Source organism: Oncorhynchus tshawytscha, linkage group LG10 (genome assembly GCF_018296145.1).
Source record: "Oncorhynchus tshawytscha isolate Ot180627B linkage group LG10, Otsh_v2.0, whole genome shotgun sequence".
Classification (NCBI taxonomy): Eukaryota; Metazoa; Chordata; class Actinopteri; order Salmoniformes; family Salmonidae; genus Oncorhynchus; species Oncorhynchus tshawytscha.
In genome coordinates this window covers 75,374,473-75,396,949 of record NC_056438.1, presented here as the reverse complement: position 1 = coordinate 75,396,949, position 22,477 = coordinate 75,374,473, and the positions used below count along the sequence as shown (strand labels likewise).

The 22,477-nt window shown below is 45.1% G+C and overlaps 1 protein-coding gene across 2 annotated transcripts; it reads left to right on the top strand.

Moving 5' to 3' along the window:
* Positions 1-1,539: 1,539 nt before the first annotated feature.
* nadkb (NAD kinase b) lies at positions 1,540-21,615 on the top strand. 2 transcript variants are annotated; one of them, XM_042329079.1, is made up of 12 exons: positions 1,540-1,752; positions 2,253-2,532; positions 3,069-3,152; positions 9,180-9,309; positions 9,623-9,731; positions 9,889-9,974; positions 13,920-14,022; positions 14,142-14,347; positions 19,329-19,428; positions 19,534-19,691; positions 20,836-20,918; positions 21,273-21,615. In XM_042329079.1, the coding sequence occupies exons 2-12, from the start codon at positions 2,270-2,272 to the stop codon at positions 21,433-21,435; spliced, it is 1,485 nt and encodes a 494-aa protein (XP_042185013.1). In that variant the 5' UTR covers positions 1,540-1,752; positions 2,253-2,269; the 3' UTR covers positions 21,436-21,615. The 2 variants fall into 2 exon arrangements, with proteins under 2 accessions (XP_042185013.1, XP_042185014.1); XM_042329080.1 differs by lacking the exons at positions 1,540-1,752; positions 2,253-2,532; positions 3,069-3,152 and adding an exon at positions 8,866-8,971.
* The last annotated feature ends 862 nt before the right edge of the window (positions 21,616-22,477 follow it).

The following is a 22,477-nucleotide window of genomic DNA, read 5'->3' as shown; positions in this document are numbered from 1 at the left end:
TGACTTTAAAGAGGGGTCTGGAGCATGGAGGATTTAAAGGCTTAAACAGTTACACAATAATAAACAGTGTGTGTGTGTGTTTTGAATCTTCACAATGCCGAATAATTACTCAATATGTGTGTTTTATCTTGGAATGGAACAATCTGGGCCTGGTTTCCAAATAGCGATAGAATTAATGTTTCACCAATGTATTTCCCAACGGCCATCAGGCTCGAAAGAAAGGGAGCGCCGCTCTCGGATCAGCTTTATCCATTCAAATTATACATAATTATTTCACAATGCTGACGACTGATCAGCTCCTATTACCACCCATGGCTGCAAAAATTGAGGCGGCTTATTCTAATGCTTACCCAATAAAAATGCATTAACTCACCGATTTGGCACATCATCGCGCATGTTAGGCTACATATCATGAAATAGACAGTGCCAGTCAAACATTTGGACACCTACTCATTCAAGGGTTTTTCTTTATTTGTATTATTTTCTACATTGTAGAATAATAGTGAAGACAAACTATGAAATAACACATATGGAATCATGTAGTAACCAAAAAAGTGATAAACAATTCAAAATATATTTGAGATTTGAGATTCTTCAAAGTAGCCACCGTTTGCCTTGATGACAACTTTGCACACTCTTGGAGTTCTCTCAACCAGCTTCACCTGGAATGCTATTCCAACAGTCTTGAAGGAGTTCCTACATATGCTGTGCAATTGTTGGCTGCTTTTCCTTCAGTCTGCTCGGCGGGCCAACTCATCCCAAACCATCTCAATTGGGTGGAGGTCGGGTGATTGTGGAGACCAGGTCATCTCATGCAGCAATCCATCACTAACCTTGTTGGTCAAATAGCCCTTACACAGCCTGGAGGTGTGTTGGGTCAATGTCCTGTGAAAAACAAATGATTGTCCCACTAAGCGCAAACCAAATGGGAATGCGTATCACTGCAGACTGCTGTGGTAGCCATGCTGGTTAAGTGTGCCTTGAATTCTAAATAAATCTCAGATGGTGTCACCAGCAAAGCACCCCCACACCATCACACCTCATCCTCCATGCTTCACGGTGGGAACCACATGCAGAGATAATCTGCTCACCTACTCTGCGTCTCACAAAGACACGGTGGTTAGAACCGTTTGGACTCATCAGTCATTTGGACTCATTAACCGCTCCTCTGGGACTCGTTAACCGCTCCTCTGGGACCCCCAGCCATTCCATGTATTTGATCTCTTCTAGAGCTAGCACACCTGATTTAACTTGAAACGTCTTGGGGTCCCTGAAAGGCGGTTTGAAAACACCCTGATCTAGGGTACTGATGCTGTAAACCCTGTCGTTGGCAGCTCACTTCTCAACAGGTTTTCCTGTCTAACCCAGGATTCGATTTTTGATGTTATCAGTCTAAATATGTTGACAGATACATAGGCTACTAAATTGGCAATTGATATGGCGGTCTGTTTGAGATCTCGAATGCTGCGCAGTGGTGTAGCAGGTTTGACGCTCTTGAACAGTCATTCCCGAAGCAGTCGTTTTCCGAATGGCTTCCACTGCGCATGTACCTTTATGTTTTGATTCTGTCAACTGATGTTCTGGTAGCTAGCTAGGTTAAGCTTTGCAAGTAAAATCACAGACACACAATTAGCATTATAACATTAGCCCTTGACCAGCTACTAGTATTTCATCAGATTCGTTTGCTATTCAACCCGTGGAAGCTAACACAGCGCTGATGATGTCGTAAGGAGAGCTGTTTAGCAACTCAAGGTAGCTACAGTAGCTTAGACAACTTTACCGGGTTTATTTGCTAGCTAGTTAACTAAGCTTAGTCCAGTTGACCTTGCATTGGCATTAAACCATTGTTAGCCATGTCTTGTTAGACCGTGCTTTTCTTTGTTTAGAAGGCTGTCATGCTAAGGTTACAGGAGTGTAGGCTTTAAACAAGTTGAGATTTTGGCTAAAGCTGGCCTGCTTAGATAGCTAACTAGCTAACTTACCTAACCAGCTAGTAATTTTATCCAGTTATCAAGACTAGCTATAGCCCAAAGGCCAGCATATGGCGATATTGAAACGGCTCAATACTAGCCTTTCGGCTAGTCTAGCTATATAATTAGACAGGTCATGTGTTGATAGTGTTTATATATTTGCCCTGTAAATCCAATTTGCATGGTTTTGTTAACTATGTTGTTGTGACACTAGTCACTCTGCTGCAGCATGTGGTCAACCAGAGATATTTACAGTTTCAACCCCGGTTTATGTGTGTGTAGGTGTGTGTTCCTACAGGATGGAGGGTCAAGAGTCATCCTGTTCCTCAGCTACACCAGAGAGAAGCTCCAACACTCCAGAACCAGTCAGGTCCTCGACCTCCAAACACAGGAAGTCACCTAAGAGACGACGGGAGGAGAAGAGGTCCCAATGCCACCATCAGGATGACCAGGAACACCTATTGCTGCCCGATGGCGAGCAAATCAGGTTGCCGGGCCAACACGAACACTCCGAGCCCTCTGGGTCTTCGACGGCAGAGATGGCAGAGACCTCCCCCAAGAGGTGCGTGTCTGAGAGCTGCAGGTAGCCTGGGACAGTAGTCTCTTTCAGTAGCTGCTTGGTGTGCTGTCTTGTGTCTAGGATTTGTCAAGACAGCACAAAAAGATCTGGGACCAGGCTAACATGAGACTACTGGGATAATAATGCCATTATAGCTACAGTACTGCCTTAGGGTAGCTAGCTGGACATGCCATAGCCACAGTACTGCCTTAGGGTAGTTAGCTGAACATGCTCTCTGTCTGTCTCGCTCTCGCTTTTGCTCTCTCTCGCGTTTGCTCTCTCTCGCTTTTGCTCTCTCTCGCTTTTGCTCTCTCTCTCGCTTTTGCTCTCTCTCTTTTGCTCTCTCTCTCTCGCTTTTGCTCTCTCTCTCGCTTTTGCTCTCTCTCTCTTTTGCTCTCTCTCTCTTTTGCTCTCTCTCGCTTTTGCTCTCTCTCTGTCTGTCTTTCTCTGTCTGTCTTTCTCTCTTTCGCTCTGTCTGTCTGACCCTCTCTTTTCTCTCTCGCTCACTGTCTGACTGTCCTCTTTTCTACCTCCTACAGGAGAGCTCACTTTCTCCATGGACCATATCCTGCTACTCACTTTGGACCCAAAGCCTGTATTCTTCCTAACCCAACCTCCGTCATGTAAGTCATTGGTGTGGGAACTTCATTGCACTTACATTACACACTGTCTGGAATTTGTTTCCCTCTCTGTCTTTGTTATTTTAGTTGCATCGTTTGGCATTGAATCCTTATCAAATCAAATCAAATTTTATTTGTCACATACACATGGTTAGCAGATGTTAATGCGAGTGTAGTGAAATGCTTGTGCTTCTAGTTCTGACAATGCAGTAATAACCAACAAGTAATCTAACTAACAATTCCAAAACTACTGTCTTATACACAGTGTAAGGGGATAAAGAATATGTACATAAGGATATATGAATGAGTGATGGTACAGAGCAGCATAGGCAAGATACAGTAGATGGTATCGAGTACAGTATATACATATGAGATGAGTATGTAAACAAAGTGGCATAGTTAAAGTGGCTAGTGATACATGTATTACATAAGGATACAGTCGATGATATAGAGTACAGTATATACGTATGCATATGAGATGAATAATGTAGGGTAAGTAACATTATATAAGGTAGCATTGTTTAAAGTGGCTAGTGATATATTTACATCATTTCCCATCAATTCCCATTATTAAAGTGGCTGGAGTTGAGTCAGTGTCAGTGTGTTGGCAGCAGCCACTCAATGTTAGTGGTGGCTGTTTAACAGTCTGATGGCCTTGAGATAGAAGCTGTTTTTCAGTCTCTCGGTCCCAGCTTTGATGCACCTGTACTGACCTCGCCTTCTGGATGATAGCGGGGTGAACAGGCAGTGGCTCGGGTGGTTGATGGCCTTGATGATCTTTATGGCCTTCCTGTAACATCGGGTGGTGTAGGTGTCCTGGAGGGCAGGTAGTTTGCCCCCGGTGATGCGTTGTGCAGACCTCACTACCCTCTGGAGAGCCTTACGGTTGTGGGCGGAGCAGTTGCCGTACCAGGCAGTGATACAGCCCGCCAGGATGCTCTCGATTGTGCATCTGTAGAAGTTTGTGAGTGCTTTTGGTGACAAGCCGAATTTCTTCAGCCTCCTGAGGTTGAAGAGGCGCTGCTGCGCCTTCTTCACGATGCTGTCTGTGTGAGTGGACCAATTCAGTTTGTCTGTGATGTGTATGCCGAGGAACTTAAAACTTGCTACCCTCTCCACTACTGTTCCATCGATGTGGATAGGGGGGTGTTCCCTCTGCTGTTTCCTGAAGTCCACAATCATCTTCTTAGTTTTGTTGATGTTGAGTGTGAGGTTATTTTCCTGTCCCAGTATCAGCAGATAAGATGAGCATTAAGGACAGGACTGTGATTGGGTAGTAGTGTCCTATTGATATTTAAGGACAGGACTGTGATTGGGTTGTAGTGTCCTATTGAGATTTAAGGACAGGACTGTGATTGGGTAGTAGTGTCCTATTGAGATTTAAGGACAGGACTGTGATTGGGTAGTAGTGTCCTGTGAACCGGTACTGTGAGTCAGAACACCTAGGGTACTTAGTTGCAGAGGGTCTAGCCTATGGCTGTTTCATTGACCTTATTACCACGTACACCGGCTGTCATGACCGCAGCAAAATTCCACGTGACTGTTGAGTCACAGTAATCTCTTTTTATGCACTCTGGACATGCTGTGGTAGTACCCAACTGGCTAACACCCATCAGGTCACTAATGGCCTGATACTCAGCTCTCTATTGTCCCTCTAACCACTCGGATATCAATGAAAATCACATCAAACACTTATCAATACATTAGCATGCTTTTAAAACTCACCTCACTGTGATGATCAATTTGAAGATAGAGGTTCAACAGGTCCCAATGCCAACTGAGTGGAACACATGGTCGTTGTGGATGTTTCAAAGCCTAACAACGAAACATAGCTTACTGCATATTACACACGGCAGAAAAACACAACAGATTTAAGATGTCTTTGGTACATAATTGGGTCTAGCCTATACTCCAACAGTAAACTAATTCTAGTAATGGCCTTTTGACTGTGGACTGTGTTATTATGCATACTGAATGGACTGGTTACCTTATGCCATTGGGCATATTTCATATTTTCATAATTAATAGGCTACACGTTACCTTTTAGCTACAGAATACCTCACTACCATGCGTTTCCATCTTCTCCTCTTTCCTTCATTCCTTTCTCCAGCGCGCAGACAGAGGGGTTGTCAAACAGTTTGATTAAATATCTTTAGTTGTGAAAACGTGTTACTATCGATGTTCCTGAACAGATTTCAGTTGGTTTCCCAAATGAAGCACTGGCTATCTTCAGGAACAGGGTTGGAGAGCCCATGGCATACAGAGTACTGGCTAGCTTCAGGAACAGGGTTGGAGAGCCCATGGCATACAGAGTACTGGCTAGCTGCAGGAACAGGGTTGGAGAGCCCATGGCATACAGAGTACTGGCTAGCTGCAGGAACAGGGTTGGAGAGCCCATGGCATACAGAGTACTGGCTAGCTGCAGGAACAGGGTTGGAGAGCCCATGGCATACAGAGTACTGGCTAGCTGCAGGAACAGGGTTGGAGAGCCCATGGCATACAGAGTACTGGCTAGCTGCAGGAACAGGGTTGGAGAGCCCATGGCATACAGAGTACTGGCTAGCTGCAGGAACAGGGTTGGAGAGCCCATGGCATACAGAGTACTGGCTAGCTGCAGGAACAGGGTTGGAGAGCCCATGGCATACAGAGTACTGGCTAGCTGCAGGAACAGGGTTGGAGAGCCCATGGCATACAGAGTACTGGCTAGCTGCAGGAACAGGGTTGGAGAGCCCATGGCATACAGAGTACTGGCTAGCTGCAGGAACAGGGTTGGAGAGCCCATGGCATACAGAGTACTGGCTAGCTGCAGGAACAGGGTTGGAGAGCCCATGGCATACAGAGTACTGGCTAGCTGCAGGAACAGGGTTGGAGAGCCCATGGCATACAGAGTACTGGCTAGCTGCAGGAACAGGGTTGGAGAGCCCATGGCATACAGAGTACTGGCTAGCTGCAGGAACAGGGTTGGAGAGCCCATGGCATACAGAGTACTGGCTAGCTGCAGGAACAGGGTTGGAGAGCCCATGGCATACAGAGTACTGGCTAGCTGCAGGAACAGGGTTGGAGAGCCCATGGCATACAGAGTACTGGCTATCTGCAGGAACAGGGTTGGAGAGCCCATGGCATACAGAGTACTGGCTATCTGCAGGAACAGGGTTGGAGAGCCCATGGCATACAGAGTACTGGCTATCTGCAGGAACAGGGTTGGAGAGCCCATGGCATACAGAGTACTGGCTAGCTGCAGGAACAGGGTTGGAGAGCCCATGGCATACAGAGTACTGGCTAGCTGCAGGAACAGGGTTGGAGAGCCCATGGCATACAGAGTACTGGCTAGCTGCAGGAACAGGGTTGGAGAGCCCATGGCATACAGAGTACTGGCTAGCTGCAGGAACAGGGTTGGAGAGCCCATGGCATACAGAGTACTGGCTAGCTGCAGGAACAGGGTTGGAGAGCCCATGGCATACAGAGTACTGGCTAGCTGCAGGAACAGAGTTGGAGAGCCCATGGCATACAGAGTACTGGCTAGCTTCAGGAACAGGGTTGGAGAGCCCATGGCATACAGAGTACTGGCTAGCTGCAGGAACAGGGTTGGAGAGCCCATGGCATACAGAGTTTGGGTGGAATATCACCTGTTGCACAGCAAGCGGCTGCATGCTCCTACTCGGCATGATTGGAAAACAAACTGGCGGGAAAGCAGCCTCCGTTCACTATTTGAGTGCGTACAGAGGACATGTTTCCCCCCCCTGCCCCTCTTCCTGTCCATTTGATAATGGCCCATTCTCTTAAAAGTTCTGATTTAGATCTGATTTTTTGTTTATGACTACTTTGCTACAATGACACACTTAGTTATCTACCCACCTCGTTCCTCTCTGTTACCATGTACACGTTACAAGTACACCATCATGCTTTAGGGATACGTGTCTCTTCAGATTCCATTATGATTATTTAGTTGTGGACACTACATCACCACACTCCCTCTCTTGCTTTTTCGTCCTCATCTTTGTAAGTCACCTTGATCTAGCACCTGCGTGTTCTATTAGTTTCTTTATTAAATATTTAGTGAACTCCATGACAGTAGTTGGAGCAAGGGGCTATAGCAGCACACAAGTAGAGGAGAAATACATGCTGGGCTGGGTATGCCCTGAGCTAGTGAAAGCGCTACTGGAGTGAAATTGGAGCGGGCGAGAAGGCCGACCTTTGGGAATCACGCTCCAGTCAAATTGAGCGCGCTCCTCAAGCTCCACTCAAAATACTCTGCCACTGGCATGTTGAAGAAGTGTGCTCTTCACGGGTGAATCCCGGTTTCAACTGTACCGGGCATTTGCCAGACAGCGTGTATGGCGTCGTGTGGGCAAGCGGTTTGCTGATGTCAACGTTGTGAACAGACTGCCCCATGGTGGAGGTGGGATTATGGATAACATGAATTATGAATAACAAACATAATTGCATTTTATCGATGGAAATTTGAATGCACAGAGATTCCATGATGAGATCCTGAGGACCATTGTCGTGCCATTTATCCGCCGCCATCACCTCATGTTTCAGCACGATAATGCACAGCCTCATGTCGCAAGGATCTGTACACAATTCCTGGAAGCTGAAAATGTCCCAGTTCTTCCATGGCTTGCATACTCACCAAACTGTCACCCATTGAGCCTGTTTGGGATGCTCTGGATCGACGTCTACAACAGCATGTTCCAGTTCCCGACAAAATTCATCAACTTTGCACAGCCGTTGTAGAGGAGTGGGACAGCCTTCCACAGGCCACAATCAACAGCCTGATCAGCTCTATGCGAAGGAGATGTCGTGCTGCATGAGGGAAATGGTGGTCACACCAGATACTGACTAGTTTTCTGTCCACGCCCCTACTTTTTATTTATTTATTTATTAATATTTTTGTTATAAAGGTATCTGTGACCAACAGATTCATATCTGTATTCCCAGTCATGTGAAGTCCATAGATTAGGACCTATTGAATTTTTAAAAATGGACTGATTTACTTATATGAACTATAACTCAGTTAAACTGTTAATTGTTGTATGTTGCATTTATTTTGTTTCAGTGTATGTTTTGATTTCTAAGGTTTGTATCATTCACAACTAAAGTTGCCAAATAACTCTAAACCTAGTATATTGGACCTGTTTCAAATGATCACCTTTAAGCTCAACATAACCCCTTAGTATGTGCACTTGCTCCAGAATGGGAAACATTTCCTTTTGATTCTATTCTACCAAGTTCAATTATATTCGTCTTACTTTAACATCATATAATATTATAATAATGGAACAGATATATAAGCATATCTTGTCTGCTAGATGAACTTCAGCCTAGGCTGCCATTGGCATGGTGCATAGCCAGATAACCTACAGTCTGTTCTTCTGTAACACGTTGTCTTCATATCATAATGTTTCTTTAGACCTGCCTAAAATAATGGATTTATTATGACGGTGTATATTAAATTGATTTATTATACTTTAAAAAAAATGTAGATGTTTCAAAAGCGTGCATTAGCGGCTTGTAGGAGGCTTGTATGACTGCCAGCCTGGAGATGCTGCATTTGCTTATGTTAATAAACTGTTAATTACCATGACACAGGCATGCTTTTGCATGACAATAACCCCTACTCTACATAGACACACTGTCCATCTAGACAGTAAAGATAAATAATCAACCCTGGGATCTGGTGAGACTGAGTAGCTGTGGAGTTTGGACTTCGTTATCTAATTCTGTATTTACCATGTTAATGAATGACTGTTCAGAACAGCTTTTGAATTTTTGAAAATGAGGGATTATCTTCAGTGCAACCACCAGACGTTGTTTAAACGGTAACAAAAAGGAAATTCAAGACTAGAAAAATGTATTATTGGTAAAGGGGAATGTGGAATCGGCCAATGGAAGTGTGTGTGTGTGTGTGTGTAGCTGTACTGTTCTGTGCCTGATGTTGTGAGGCGAACTGTAAAATGTATAAATAAATGTAGACTACTTTTTAATGAAGTTTGATTGTTTGTGTGTCGTCGTCATCGTCGTCCTCAGGCACATCCAGGATCCGGCCAGTCAGCGCCTGACATGGAACAAACCACCAGTCAACGTTTTGGTCATCAGGAAGATACGAGACGAGAGCCTGGTAGAACCATTCAAAGAACTCTGCCACTTCCTCGTTGAGGTACTATATCATAGAGCTGAAGTGTGTGCATGCGCTTACACGTTGTTGTTTATGATGCGTTTGTATAGGAGCTACGTACATTATCAATGGTGAATCTATAGAGATCAATGCAGTTTTATTCAATATTTATCTTGGTGGAAGCATGCAGTCCCAGAATTGAATGAAAGCATGAATTTTGTAGTCTTGTCTTGTCTCATGCAAGCTTCACTAGGATGATATCAGACTGTTCGGTCTGAATCAGATCTAGGATTGGGTTGAGCTTTCTATTCAGTATTGAGTAAGTAAAGTGACGTTCCATTTCCATGTGCTCCAGGAGAAGGGTATGCTGGTGTTTGTGGAGAGGAGGGTGGTGGCTGACGTTTCCCTGACTACGGACGAGACCTTCGCCACAATCCGAAAACAACTCTGTACCTTTAGAGAAGGTAACAGACACACACACACACACACACCATCTCTCATAGTTTAACATCCACCCAGCAGTGTGTCAGATCCATTCCCCTTCAGTAAACGTGTGGATTGGGTCACATGGCTACAACGTATATAGTTCTACTGAATTGCTGACCTGTGTTTCCTGTCCAGGTTATGATGACATCTCTCACTGTATTGACCTCATCATCTGTCTGGGAGGAGACGGGACTCTACTCTACGCCTCCTCTCTCTTCCAGGTACCGACTAACACATACAGTACACCAGGGGTGGGCAACACTGTTCCTGGGCAACCCTGTTCTTAGAGTGCCTCAGGTACGGCAGGATTTTGTTCAAACTAGGCACTGTCGTGTCTTTGGCTATGCTGGATTAAGTGATATGACATGCTATTCTATAAAATCATTTCTTCGTAATTAATATCACCTGATTGATCTAATCATGTAAATGTAATTAACTAAAGAGTTGGGGCATCACAAAATAATATTTATAGAGCTGTTATCTCCTGAATAAAATCTTAAAGACTTAGTAATATTTGACATCAATAGCAGTCAACATTAATCTTCATCTTACTTCAGTCTCATCTGAAAGTTGTAAATTCTTGGTTATCTGCAAGAACCCTGGCTAGCAATTTGAATCAGCAATGCAAAATTGGGTTTAATTATTTATTTACTAAATACCTAACTAATCACACAGAATTCACATACACACAATTAATCATAACTTGATTACAAATGACGTCATAAAGGAAAACGTCCCTAGAGGGCGGAACAGATATGACAGCTGGTTACACAAAAGAAAAGGGGCTGGGTTTGAGTGAAAGAGCGGGAAGACTGAGGAACAAAGGGTGAAGCCATGCTATCGTAAATACAGTATTTTATGCATTCTAAATGACCGCCCATTTGGAAAAGGAAAATGCAATAAATATCTACTCTGAGCTGCGCTTCAGTAGGTTGGTGGTAGATGGAAGGCCGTGTTGCCAAACCGAGTCATCTGTCCTTTGAAGAATGTCTCTGGTTGTCAATTGGATACGTTGTTGTAACGTCGTTGTGTGATAGACGGGATACTCTGTCTGTTCCTTCCTAACCTGTGTTTGCAGCTGCGGTCACTAACTCAACAGCTAGGAGGTATCACTTCTGTAGTGAATAAGAGTTCAAAGTTCATACCATTCGCAACCAAAGCTCATGCTGATGTTGGCTTTGTTCTGTAGTTATTATCTGAACCATTCTGACATAGGACCGTCGCCCTCATATCCTCGGAACAGGAAGTTCTATTGTCGTCAAGGGCTTATATAGGAAGGGCGAAAAGGGGTGTGTGTCATAGTTTACAACCTCTGTCTCTTCATGTGGGCGGCCAATGAGTGAGCAGCAATATCTTATGAAAACCCACATCTCACATTTTAGAAGCTACAATCACATTTCATCCCATCACAAATAATTTCATATTCAAACATTTAAATTGAACAATTCCATGTGAATCCGATAACTCTGATGTGTAGACTTTCCACTGAAGAGTTTGTCATCTTATCATTGATGAGAATGTCTCAGATGACAACCGAACTGACATCATATTCATTAAGTTCCACCGCATATGTTCAATTGGTCGCATTACCAGAATATAGTTCATTTACCCCCACATTCCGACGTTCCCAGAATCTCTGTTAACCAAGGGGTTTGCAAATGTCACATCAGTAGGGTAGAGAGGAAAAGGGGGGGAAGAGGTATTTATGACTGTTAAAAACCTACCCCCCCAGGCCAACGTCATGACAGCACCATACCTGACCAGCTAGTTGATCAGTTCAGTGATTGCCTAAATTGAACACACCTGGTCTTCCAGGTCAGTTAAACCAAAAACATGAAGTTCCTGCGTCCCTCCAGGACCAGGGTTGCCAAGCCCTGCTCTACAGTTGGGGGGGATCACTGTACTCAGAAACAAGGTCAGTATAACAGGGAGCCAAGCTCTGCTCTACAGTTTGGGAGGAGGGAGGGGATCTCTGTACTCAGAAACAAGGTCAGTATAACAGGGGAGCCAAGCTCCGCTCTACAGTTTGGGAGGAGGGAGGGGATCTCTGTACTCAGAAACAAGGTCAGTATAACAGGGAGCCAAGCTCTGCTCTACAGTTTGGGAGGAGGGAGGGGATCTCTGTACTCAGAAACAAGGTCAGTATAACAGGGGAGCCAAGCTCCGCTCTACAGTTTGGAAGGGGGATCTCTGTACTCAGAAACAAGGTCAGTATAACAGGGGAGCCAAGCCCTGCTCTACAGTTTGGGAGGGGGGATCTCTGTACTCAGAAACAAGGTCAGAGTAACAGGGGAGACAACACAACTTTTGTTCCAGCTCTGCTCTAACAGTGGTTTTTAAAGGAACTCAGTTCAGCTTTAAACTTTTTCTTGAAAGTTGTAATAGTAGACGGCACAAGGTGCCATTTCTAAATTGGGTAGTGCATCATCAGTTCCTCTTGTCATGTCAGTCATTGTCGACCTTAGAGAGATATTTATAACTTGTCAGAAAGGTCAACTTGACCATGTCAACTGTTTTTTAGCCCATAGATATTGTTGTAATTTCTTTGTCACTCAAATATCACAGGAATACACATTAGACATGGCAAAATGTATAGAATTGCAAGAAAATTTGCTTTGAAACTGGAAGAAAAAAATTGCACCCCATTTAAAAATAAATAAATAAAAATTAAAGTGAAAATTTTAGGAAATAAGCTTTTAAACCTGCAAAATGCTCTCTCCACCAACCAGAGGTGTGTGAACAGTTTGAGTCATGAACAGTGCTTGTGCCAATAGAAATAGACATGGCGGTGGGAGATGTTCCCCAATGCTGGAAGGGGGGCCCCCGAGTGAAAAAGTTTGGGATCCCCTGTTCCAACACGCCTGCTTATTCTAACCAGAGTCTTGTACTTGCCTGCTTAGAGCAGGCTGGCTGTATGTGTTTGGTCTGTCTGTGGCATTTGAGGCAGTGTTTGGATTTGCCATCATCTCCATGTTAATCATCGCCACTGTCATCTTACTTAGAACAGAACAGAATGACGTGATTTAGAGGTTTGCGTTTTCATTGGCCAGACTTGTGTGCGTTCCAAATTGACCATCAGTACCTACATAGCGCACTACTTTTAACCAGGGCCCATAGAGGACAGGCTCATTGGAATGGAACCAACATGACCATAGAGGACAGGCTCATTGGAATGGAACCAATATGACCATAGAGGACAGGCTCATTGGAATGGAACCAATATGACCATAGAGGACAGGCTCATTGGAATGGAACCAACATGACCATAGAGGACAGGCTCATTGGAATGGAACCAACATGACCATAGAGGACAGGCTCATTGGAATGGAAATTGCTCGGGCCCTTGCTCAAGGGGACATGGACCAACAGTCTTAACTGTGTTTTGCTCTCTCTCCCTCTCTCTCTCCCTCTCTCTATCTATCCCTCTCTCTATCTATCCCTCTCTATCTATCCCTCTCTCTCTATCCCTCTCTCTCTATCCCTCTCTCTCTATCCCTCTCTCTCTATCCCTCTCTCTCTATCCCTCTCTCTCTATCTCTCTCTCTATCCCTCTCTCTCTATCCCTCTCTCTATCTATCTCTCTCTATCTATCTCTATCTCTCTATCTATCTCTATCTCTCTCGCTATTTCTCTCGCTATTTCTCTATCTATCTATCTCTATCTATCTATCTATCTCTCTCTATCTATCTCTCTATCTATCTCTCTATCTCTATCTATCTCTCTATCTCTCTATCTCTATCTATCTATCTATCTATCTATCTATCTATCTATCTATCTATCTATCTATCTATCTATCTATCTATCTATCTATCTATCTATCTATCTATCTATCTATCTATCTATCTATCTATCTATCTATCTATCTATCTATCCCCTATCTATCTATCTCACTCTATCTATCTTCTATCCCTCCCCTCACTCTCTCTTTCCCTCCCCTCTATCTCTCTCTTTCCCCCCCCTCACTCTCTCTTTCCCCCCCTCACTCTCTCTTTCCCCCCCTCACTCACTCTCTCTCTTTCCCCCCCTCACTCTCTCTTTCCCCCCCTCACTCTCTCTCTCTTTCCCCCCTCACTCTCTCTTTCCCCCTCACTTCCCCCCCTCACTCTCTCTCTTCTTTCCCTCCCCTCACACTCTCTTTCTCTCCCCTCTCTCTCTCTCTCTCTCAGGGCAGTGTTCCTCCAGTTATGGCGTTCCATCTGGGTTCTCTGGGTTTTCTGACACCGTTTAAGTTTGAATCATACAAGACAGAGGTGGCTAAAGTTTTTGAAGGTAGAGGATTCCTTTCAAATAAAAATTAAATAGCGCTGTCAATTAGTGATATATCTGCCAGTTCATGATCCGATGGATGTCTTTGTGTGTGTCTGTTTGTGTGTGTGTGTGTGTACCAGGTAATGCAGCCATCACACTGCGTAGTCGTCTGAAGGTGAAGGTGGTGAAGGACATGCTCCAGAGGACAGGCCAGCCAGGTCAGCAGCAGTACCAGGGGTCTGGGGGCCAAGGCCAAGCTGGGGGCCAGCCGGACACAGAGCACAATGGCCTGCTGCCCCATGGGCACGCCAACAGCGAGGCTGGGAACATTACCCTACAGATGCAGGTGAGACTCAATCCATAACCCCTAGCTCCAAATCCTTTTGCACTAGCCCCTACTCCCTAGCAGGGCTGCAAATTAAGGGGGTCCCGGGGATGATGATAATCTCTGGTACAGTTCAAAACAGACATTGGGACCGTTGCGGGACGATAGGCCAGACAAATATAAAATGCATACAACAGTGGTTCCATATTAAAATGTTTACACAAACACGAGGCTGCTGAAACGGATCACGTTGTGTTTCACTTTTCTCGGGCCATATGCGTGAATGTTCCAAAATACTATTACGAGAGAAGACCATTCTCAAACAAGCACCTGACGCGAGCGGTTTTTATAACGCGACAGAGTTTGATATACAGCCTAATGGTACAAATGTAACGGATGTGAAACAGCTAGCTTAGTTAGCGGTGGTGCGCGCTAAATAGCGTTTCAATCGGTAACGTCACTTGCTCTGAGACCTTGAAGTAGTAGTTCCCCTTGCTCTGCAAGGGCCGCGGCTTTTGTGGAGCGATGGGCAACGATGCTTCGTGGGTGACTGTTGTTGATGTGTGCAGAGGGTCCCTGGTTCGCGCCCGGGTATGGGCGAGGGGACGGTCTAAAGTTATACTGTTACACAAACCTAGAGGGAATTTCTAAAGATGCAGCAATAGGATTGTGCCTTAGAAGAAGAAGAAATGCTGGTTTCACCGTCATATTTCTATGGTGGGATTTTGGCTGTAGCCTATTAAAAGCAAGAGACCATGTCTGTATGCGGCTTTATTCACTCAACATTTTTTTATTTACATTGTTTGCAAATTGATATGTGGCACGTATTAATACCAAAATAACATGCAAAACGATAAAAATATATATATTTAAAAAAATAAAAAAAAAGGCAAAAAAAACAAAGCTGAACAGGTGGGTGGTCGCCACTGAAATTGACGTGGAATTTTATGATTTGTTCTTATCGTTTTAACAAAAACCGGATGGCAGCCTCAAATCTTTTGTATACCACCCCTACCTTGTCACAACACAACTGATTTGCTCAAATGAATTAAGAAGGAAAGAAATTCCACAAATTAACTTTTAACAAGGCACACCTGTTAATTGAAATGCATTCCAGGTGACTACCTCATGAAGCTGGTTGAGAGAATGTGCAAAGTGGTCAAGGCAAAGGGTAGCTACTTTGAAGAATTGAAAATATATTTTGATTTGTTTAACACTATTTTGGTTACTACATGATTCCATATGTGTTATTTCATAGTTTTGATGTCTTCACTATTATTCTACAATGTAGAAAATAGCAAAAATAAAGAACCTTGAATGAGTAGGTGTGTCCAAACTTTTGACTGGTACTGTACACACTTTTTTTTAGCAAAACAGTTGGGGCTCAAACGCCACCTGCCCTGAATGACGAGTTGCCACTGATTATTCTGTTTAAAAAATATATATATATATATTTATCCTTTATTTAATTGGGCAAGTCAGTTAAGAACAAATTCTTATTTATAATGAGGGCCTACCCCGGCCAAACCCAGACGACACTGGGCCAATTGTGCGCCGCCATATGGAACTCCCAATCACGGCCGGTTGTGATGCAGCCTGGAATCGAACCAGGGTCTGTAATGACGCCTCTTATCACTGAAATGCAGTGCCTTAGACTGACTGACTTGTGCTACTCAGAAGCTCAAATGGGGCAGCTGGTGGTGGAATGTAATGTCTTGAACTGAAGTTTATTCAGGAACCAGTTCACCGAAACATTGTTCTTCTCACTTTGATGTATTGTATACATGTGGTTAACAGGTTCAATTAATCAATTATCATGGTTAATAATATATGTTTGTCTGTTTTCATTAAGATGCAAAAAGGTTTTTTTCTAACAAATTACGTTTATGTAATATAGACTGTATCTGTCTCAGAATTACACTAATTATAAAAACACTGCAAATGACCCTCTCTCCCTTCCTCCATTTTCTCCTCTCAACCCGTTTTCAAAACATTTTGTCTGGGAGCATCTCCCGGTCTCCATGGCAGCAGTCATAATAAAGCGTGGCTGGCTGGATGTTAGCGGCCCTGTTGAGCCAGTTGCCGTGGTTACGAAGGCGCACCTAGACGGATTCTGACCGCAGACCCTAATGCGCTCGGACAGTTTGTGTGACATACACACTCAATTAAATTCAAGTTGCTTTATTGGCATGACGTAACAATGTACATATTGCCAAAGCTTACTTTGGAAATTAAGTTATTTAAAATTAATTAAAATAATCAAAATTGTCAGTGGGTGAATCATTAACAACAATAATCAAGGGTAAATATAACTACAATGGACAATAACAATGGCAAAGATGAGGTTGGTTGGTCTGTCAGACACTGTCCCTCATCTTATGGCAGGCAGCAATGTAGTGAGCTGCCAACCCACAGCTCTCTGTTGCCTCCCCCAACAGGACGGGTAGCCTATCCTCATCAGAGAGGTCTTTGAAACCTTGAATAATTTCACATTTGGAGAAATTACAGTAATTGTTTTTATGTTTTTATATTTTTTACAAATACAGCTCCGTCTCGGGTTCTGCTGTTGTGCAGTGGTTGCACAGCCTTTCCTCTACAGGGAAGCCATGTTTTCCTGTGTCTACCCTTCTCAATGGCAAGGCTGTGCTCACTGAGCTTGGACTAATAATGTAGTAGTTTTTAATAATGTAGTTTTTGTTCTGACTGTGTTGTAATTTGGTTTATTCTGATTTGATTGGATGTTCTGGCCCTGAGGCTTCAGTGTGTTAGTAGAACAGGTTTGTGAACTCAGCCCCAGGACCAGCTGGATGAGGGGACTGAGGCTTCCGTGTGTTAGGAGAACAGGTTTGTGAACTCAGCCCCGGGACCAGCTGGATGAGGGTCCTGAGGCTTCAGTGTGTTAGTAGAACAGGTTTGTGAACTCAGCCCCGGGACCAGCTGGATGAGGGTCCTGAGGCTTCAGTGTGTTAGTAGAACAGGTTTGTGAACTCAGCCCCGGGACCAGCTGGATGAGGGTCCTGAGGCTTCAGTGTGTTAGTAGAACAGGTTTGTGAACTCAGCCCCGGGACCAGCTGGATGAGGGTCCTGAGGCTTCAGTGTGTTAGTAGAACAGGTTTGTGAACTCAGCCCCAGGACCAGCTGGATGAGGGTCCTGAGGCTTCAGTGTGTTAGTAGAACAGGTTTGTGAACTCAGCCCCAGGACCAGCTGGATGAGGGTCCTGAGGCTTCAGTGTGTTAGTAGAACAGGTTTGTGAACTCAGCCCCGGGACCAGCTGGATGAGGGTCGTGAGGCTTCAGTGTGTTAGTAGAACAGGTTTGTGAACTCAGCCCCGGGACCAGCTGGATGAGGGTCCTGAGGCTTCAGTGTGTTAGTAGAACAGGTTTGTGAACTCAGCCCCGGGACCAGCTGGATGAGGGTCCTGAGGCTTCAGTGTGTTAGTCGAACAGGTTTGTGAACTCAGCCCCAGGACCAGCTGGATGAGGGGACTCTTCTTTCCTCAGCTCTTGGCATTGCAGGACTTGGTAATGATATGAGAGGAGGTCACTGTAGATGTTTCCAAAAACTTCATTGCTGATTTTTTATTTTTTATTATTAATTGGATTTTGTTCTAATTCTGTTCTGCATGCGTTGTTTGTTGTTTTCCTCTGGACATGTAGGTGTTCATTTGAGTTTATTTTTGAACCTAAGTAATTGTGTGTTTGTTACTTGAACTCTATGAAGCTTTTATTTGGCCTGCAATTTCTGAGGCCGGTAACTCTAATGAACTTATCCTCTGCATCAGAGGTAACTCTGGGTCTTCCTTTCCTGTGGCGGTCCTCATGAGAGCCAGTTTCATGATAGCGCTCGATGGTTTTTGCGACTGCGCTTGAAGAAACTTTCAAAGTTCTTGACATTTTCGGATGGACTGACCTTCATGTCTTTAAGTAATGGTGGACTGACCTTCATGTCTTTAAGTAATGGTGGACTGACCTTCATGTCTTTAAGTAATGGTGGACTGACCTTCATGTCTTTAAGTAATGGTGGACTGACCTTCATGTCTTTAAGTAATGGTGGACTGACCTTCATGTCTTTAAGTAATGGTGGACTGACCTTCATGTCTTTAAGTAATGGTGGACTGACCTTCATGTCTTTAAGTAATGGTGGACTGACCTTCATGTCTTTAAGTAATGGTGGACTGACCTTCATGTCTTTAAGTAATGGTGGACTGACCTTCATGTCTTTAAGTAATGGTGGACTGACCTTCATGTCTTTAAGTAATGGTGGACTGACCTTCATGTCTTTAAGTAATGGTGGACTGACCTTCATGTCTTTAAGTAATGGTGGACTGACCTTCATGTCTTTAAGTAATGGTGGACTGACCTTCATGTCTTTAAGTAATGATGGACTGACCTTCATGTCTTTAAGTAATGGTGGACTGACCTTCATGTCTTTAAGTAATGGTGGACTGACCTTCATGTCTTTAAGTAATGGTGGACTGACCTTCATGTCTTTAAGTAATGGTGGACTGACCTTCATGTCTTTAACTAATGGTGGACTGACCTTCATGTCTTTAACTAATGGTGGACTGACCTTCATGTCTTTAAGTAATGGTGGACCGACCTTCATGTCTTTAAGTAATGGTGGACTGACCTTCATGTCTTTAACTAATGGTGGACTGACCTTCATGTCTTTAACTAATGGTGGACTGTCATTTCTCTTTCTGCTTATTTGAGCTGTTCTTGCCATAATATGGACTTTTACCAAATAGGGCCATCTTCTGTATATCTATGCTATAGTATATATGTTATGGATACCACCAGTAAACAGTTGGAGCTAACTAGTAAGCTAATTGACATATGTGAACTTAGCTAGCTTAACAACATGGTGTTTTTTCATCGTCATATGTTGACAAAGCAATGAATGGTTAGACATGTTATCAAATACTGTCACCTAACTCAGTTTAATCATTAAACCATTATTCCTTGTTTCAAAATTATACTGTTCAAAAACGTGTGTGTGTAGGTTCTGAATGAGGTGGTGGTGGACCGAGGCCCTTCCTCCTACCTGTCTAATGTTGACCTGTACCTAGATGGACGCCTCATCACCTCTGTACAGGGAGACGGTGAGTACAGGACATGACACAGCGCCACAGTGGTGGCACGAACAAATACTCTTCTGTCTTCAGTACCTATCTCTCTTCTCCCCTCCCTTTCCTCCACCGCTCCAGGTGTGATCGTGTCGACCCCTACAGGCAGTACAGCGTATGCAGCAGCAGCGGGAGCCTCAATGATACATCCTAATGTCCCGGCCATCATGGTCACACCGATCTGCCCACACTCCCTCTCCTTCAGACCCATAGTGGTGCCTGCTGGGGTCGAGCTGATGGTGAGAGTGGGGAGGAGAGGGGAGAGTGGGGGAGGGTTGTAGAGAGTGGGGTGGGGAGGGTTGAAGAGAGTGGGGAGGGTTGTAGAGAGTGGGGTGGGGAGGGTTGAAGAGAGTGGGGAGGGTTGTAGAGAGTGGGGAGGGTTGTAGAGAGAGTGGGGAGGGTTGTAGAGAGTGGGGAGGGTTGTAGAGAGTGGGGGGAGGGTTGTAGAGAGTGGGGTGGGGAGGGTTGTAGAGAGTGGGGTGGGGAGGGTTGTAGAGAGTGGGGTGGGGAGGGTTGTTGGGGTGGGGAGGGTGGGGGGTGGGGAGGGTTGTAGAGAGTGGGGTGGGGAGGGTTGTAGAGAGTGGGGTGGGGAGGGTTGAAGAGAGTTGAAGAGAGTGGGGAGGGTTGAAGAGAGTGGGGAGGAGAGGGGAGAGTGGGGAGGGTTGAAGAGAGTGGGGAGAAGAGGGGAGGGTTGTAGAGAGAGGGGAGAGTGGGGAGGGTTGTAGAGAGTGGGGAGAAGAGGGGAGGGTTGTAGAGAGAGGGGAGAGTGGGGAGGGTTGTAGAGAGTGGGGAGAAGGGGGAGGGTTGTAGAGAGGGGAGAGTGGGGAGGGTTGAAGAGAGGGGGGGGAGAGTGGGGAGGGTTGAAGAGAGTGGGGAGAGAGGGGAGAGTGGGGAGGGTTGAAGAGAGTGGGGAGGGTTGTAGAGAGTGGGGAGAAGAGGGGAGGGTTGTAGAGAGAGGGGAGAGTGGGGAGGGTTGAAGAGAGAGGGGAGAGTGGGGAGAGTGGGGAGGGTTGAAGAGAGTGCGGAGAGTGGGGAGGGTTGAAGAGAGTGGGGAGGGTTGAAGAGAGTGGGGAGAGTGGGGAGGGTTGAAGAGAGTGGGGAGAGTGGGGAGAGTGGGGAGGGTTGAAGAGAGTCCGGAGAGTGGGGAGGGTTGAAGAGAGTGGGGAGAAGAGGGGAGTGTTGTAGAGAGTGGGGAGGATTGAAGAGGGTGGGGAGAAGAGGGGAGAGTGGGGAGGGTTGAAGAGAGTGGGGAGAAGAGGGGAGAGTGGGGAGGGTTGAAGAGAGTGGGGAGATTGGGGAGGGTTGAAGAGAGGGAGTGGATCTGTCTGTCTTATGGATGTGTTGACCTCTTCACCTTGTCTGTCTGTCTCTGTCTGTCTGCAGATCACCCTCTCCCCTGATGCCAGGAACACATGCTGGGTGTCGTTCGATGGCAGGAAGAGACAGGAGATCAGCCATGGAGACTGGTAACTTCACTGTCCTTCACCTTACCACCATTTACTACAGTGTAATAGCTTCCACATACTATTAGGTAGAATGGAAGATCCATGCTAGAACACTAATCAACCCTAATCTCCCTCTCCCTTCTCTCCCCCTCTTACCACTCCCCTCTTCTCCCCTCACCGTCTCCCCCTCCTCTTCCTTCTCTCCCCCTCTTACCACTCCTCTCACCTCCCCTCTTCTCCCCTCACCGTCTCCCCCTACTCTCCCTTCTCTCCCCCTCTTACCACTCCTCTCACCTCCCCTTAACGTCTCCCCCTCCTCTCCCCCTCTTACCACTCCTCTTCTCCCCTTACCATCTCCCTCTACTCTCCCTGCAGTATAAAGATCACTACGTCGTGCTATCCGGTACCATCCATCTGTTGTCATGATCTGGTGTATGACTGGTTTGAGAGCCTGGCTCAGTGTCTGCACTGGAACGTCAGAAAGAAACAAGCTCGTCTGGCTGACGATGTCTCGGACTCCTCAGATACAGAGAACTGAACACAGACAGACACACAAATGTGCACAGGAATTGAAAACACACAAGCACATAAGAATATATAAAGTTGAAGTCGGAAGTTTACATACACGTTGGAGTCATTAAAACTCGTTTTTCAACCACTCCACACCACTAGTTTGGCAAGTCGGTTAGGACATCGACTTTGTGCAGGACACAAGTAATTTTCCCATCAATTGTTTACAGACAGATGATTTCACGTATAATTCATTGTATTACAATTCCAGTGGGTCAGAAGTTTACATACACTAAGTTGACTGCCTTTTAAACAGCTTGGAAATTTTCAGGAATTTATGTCATGGCTTTAGAAGCTTCTGATAGGCTAATTGACATCCTTTGAGTCAATTGGAGGTGTACCTGTGGATGTATTTCAAGGCCTACCTTCACACTCAGTGCCTCTTTGCTTGACATCATGGGAAAATCAAAAGAATCAGCCAAGACCTCAGAAAAAGAATTGTAGACCTTCACAAGTCTGGCTCATCCTTGGGAGCAATTTCCAAATTTCTGATGGTACCATGTTCCTCTGTACAAACAATAGTACGCAAGTATAAACACCATGGGACCACGCAGCCGTCATTCCGCTCAGGAAAGAGACGCGTTCTGTCTCCTAGAGATGAACGTACTTTGGTGCGAAAAGTGCAAATCAATCCCAGAACAACAGCAAAGTACCTTGTGAAGATCCTGGAGGAAACAGGTACAAAAGTATCTATATCCACAGTAAAACGAGTCCTATATCGACATAACCTGAAAGGCCGCTCAGCAAGGAAGAAGCCACTGCTCCAAAACCACCATAAAAAAGCCAGACTACAGGTTGCAACTGCACATGGGGACAAAGATCATACTTTTGTGGAGAAATGTCCTCTGGTCTGATGAAACAAAAATAGAACTGTTTGGCCATAATGACCATCGTTATGTTTGGAGGAAAAAGGGGGAGGCTTGTTAGCCGAAGTACATCATCCCAACCGTGAAGCACGGGGGTGGCAGCATCATGTCGTGGGGGTGCTTTGCTGCAGGAGGGACTGGTGC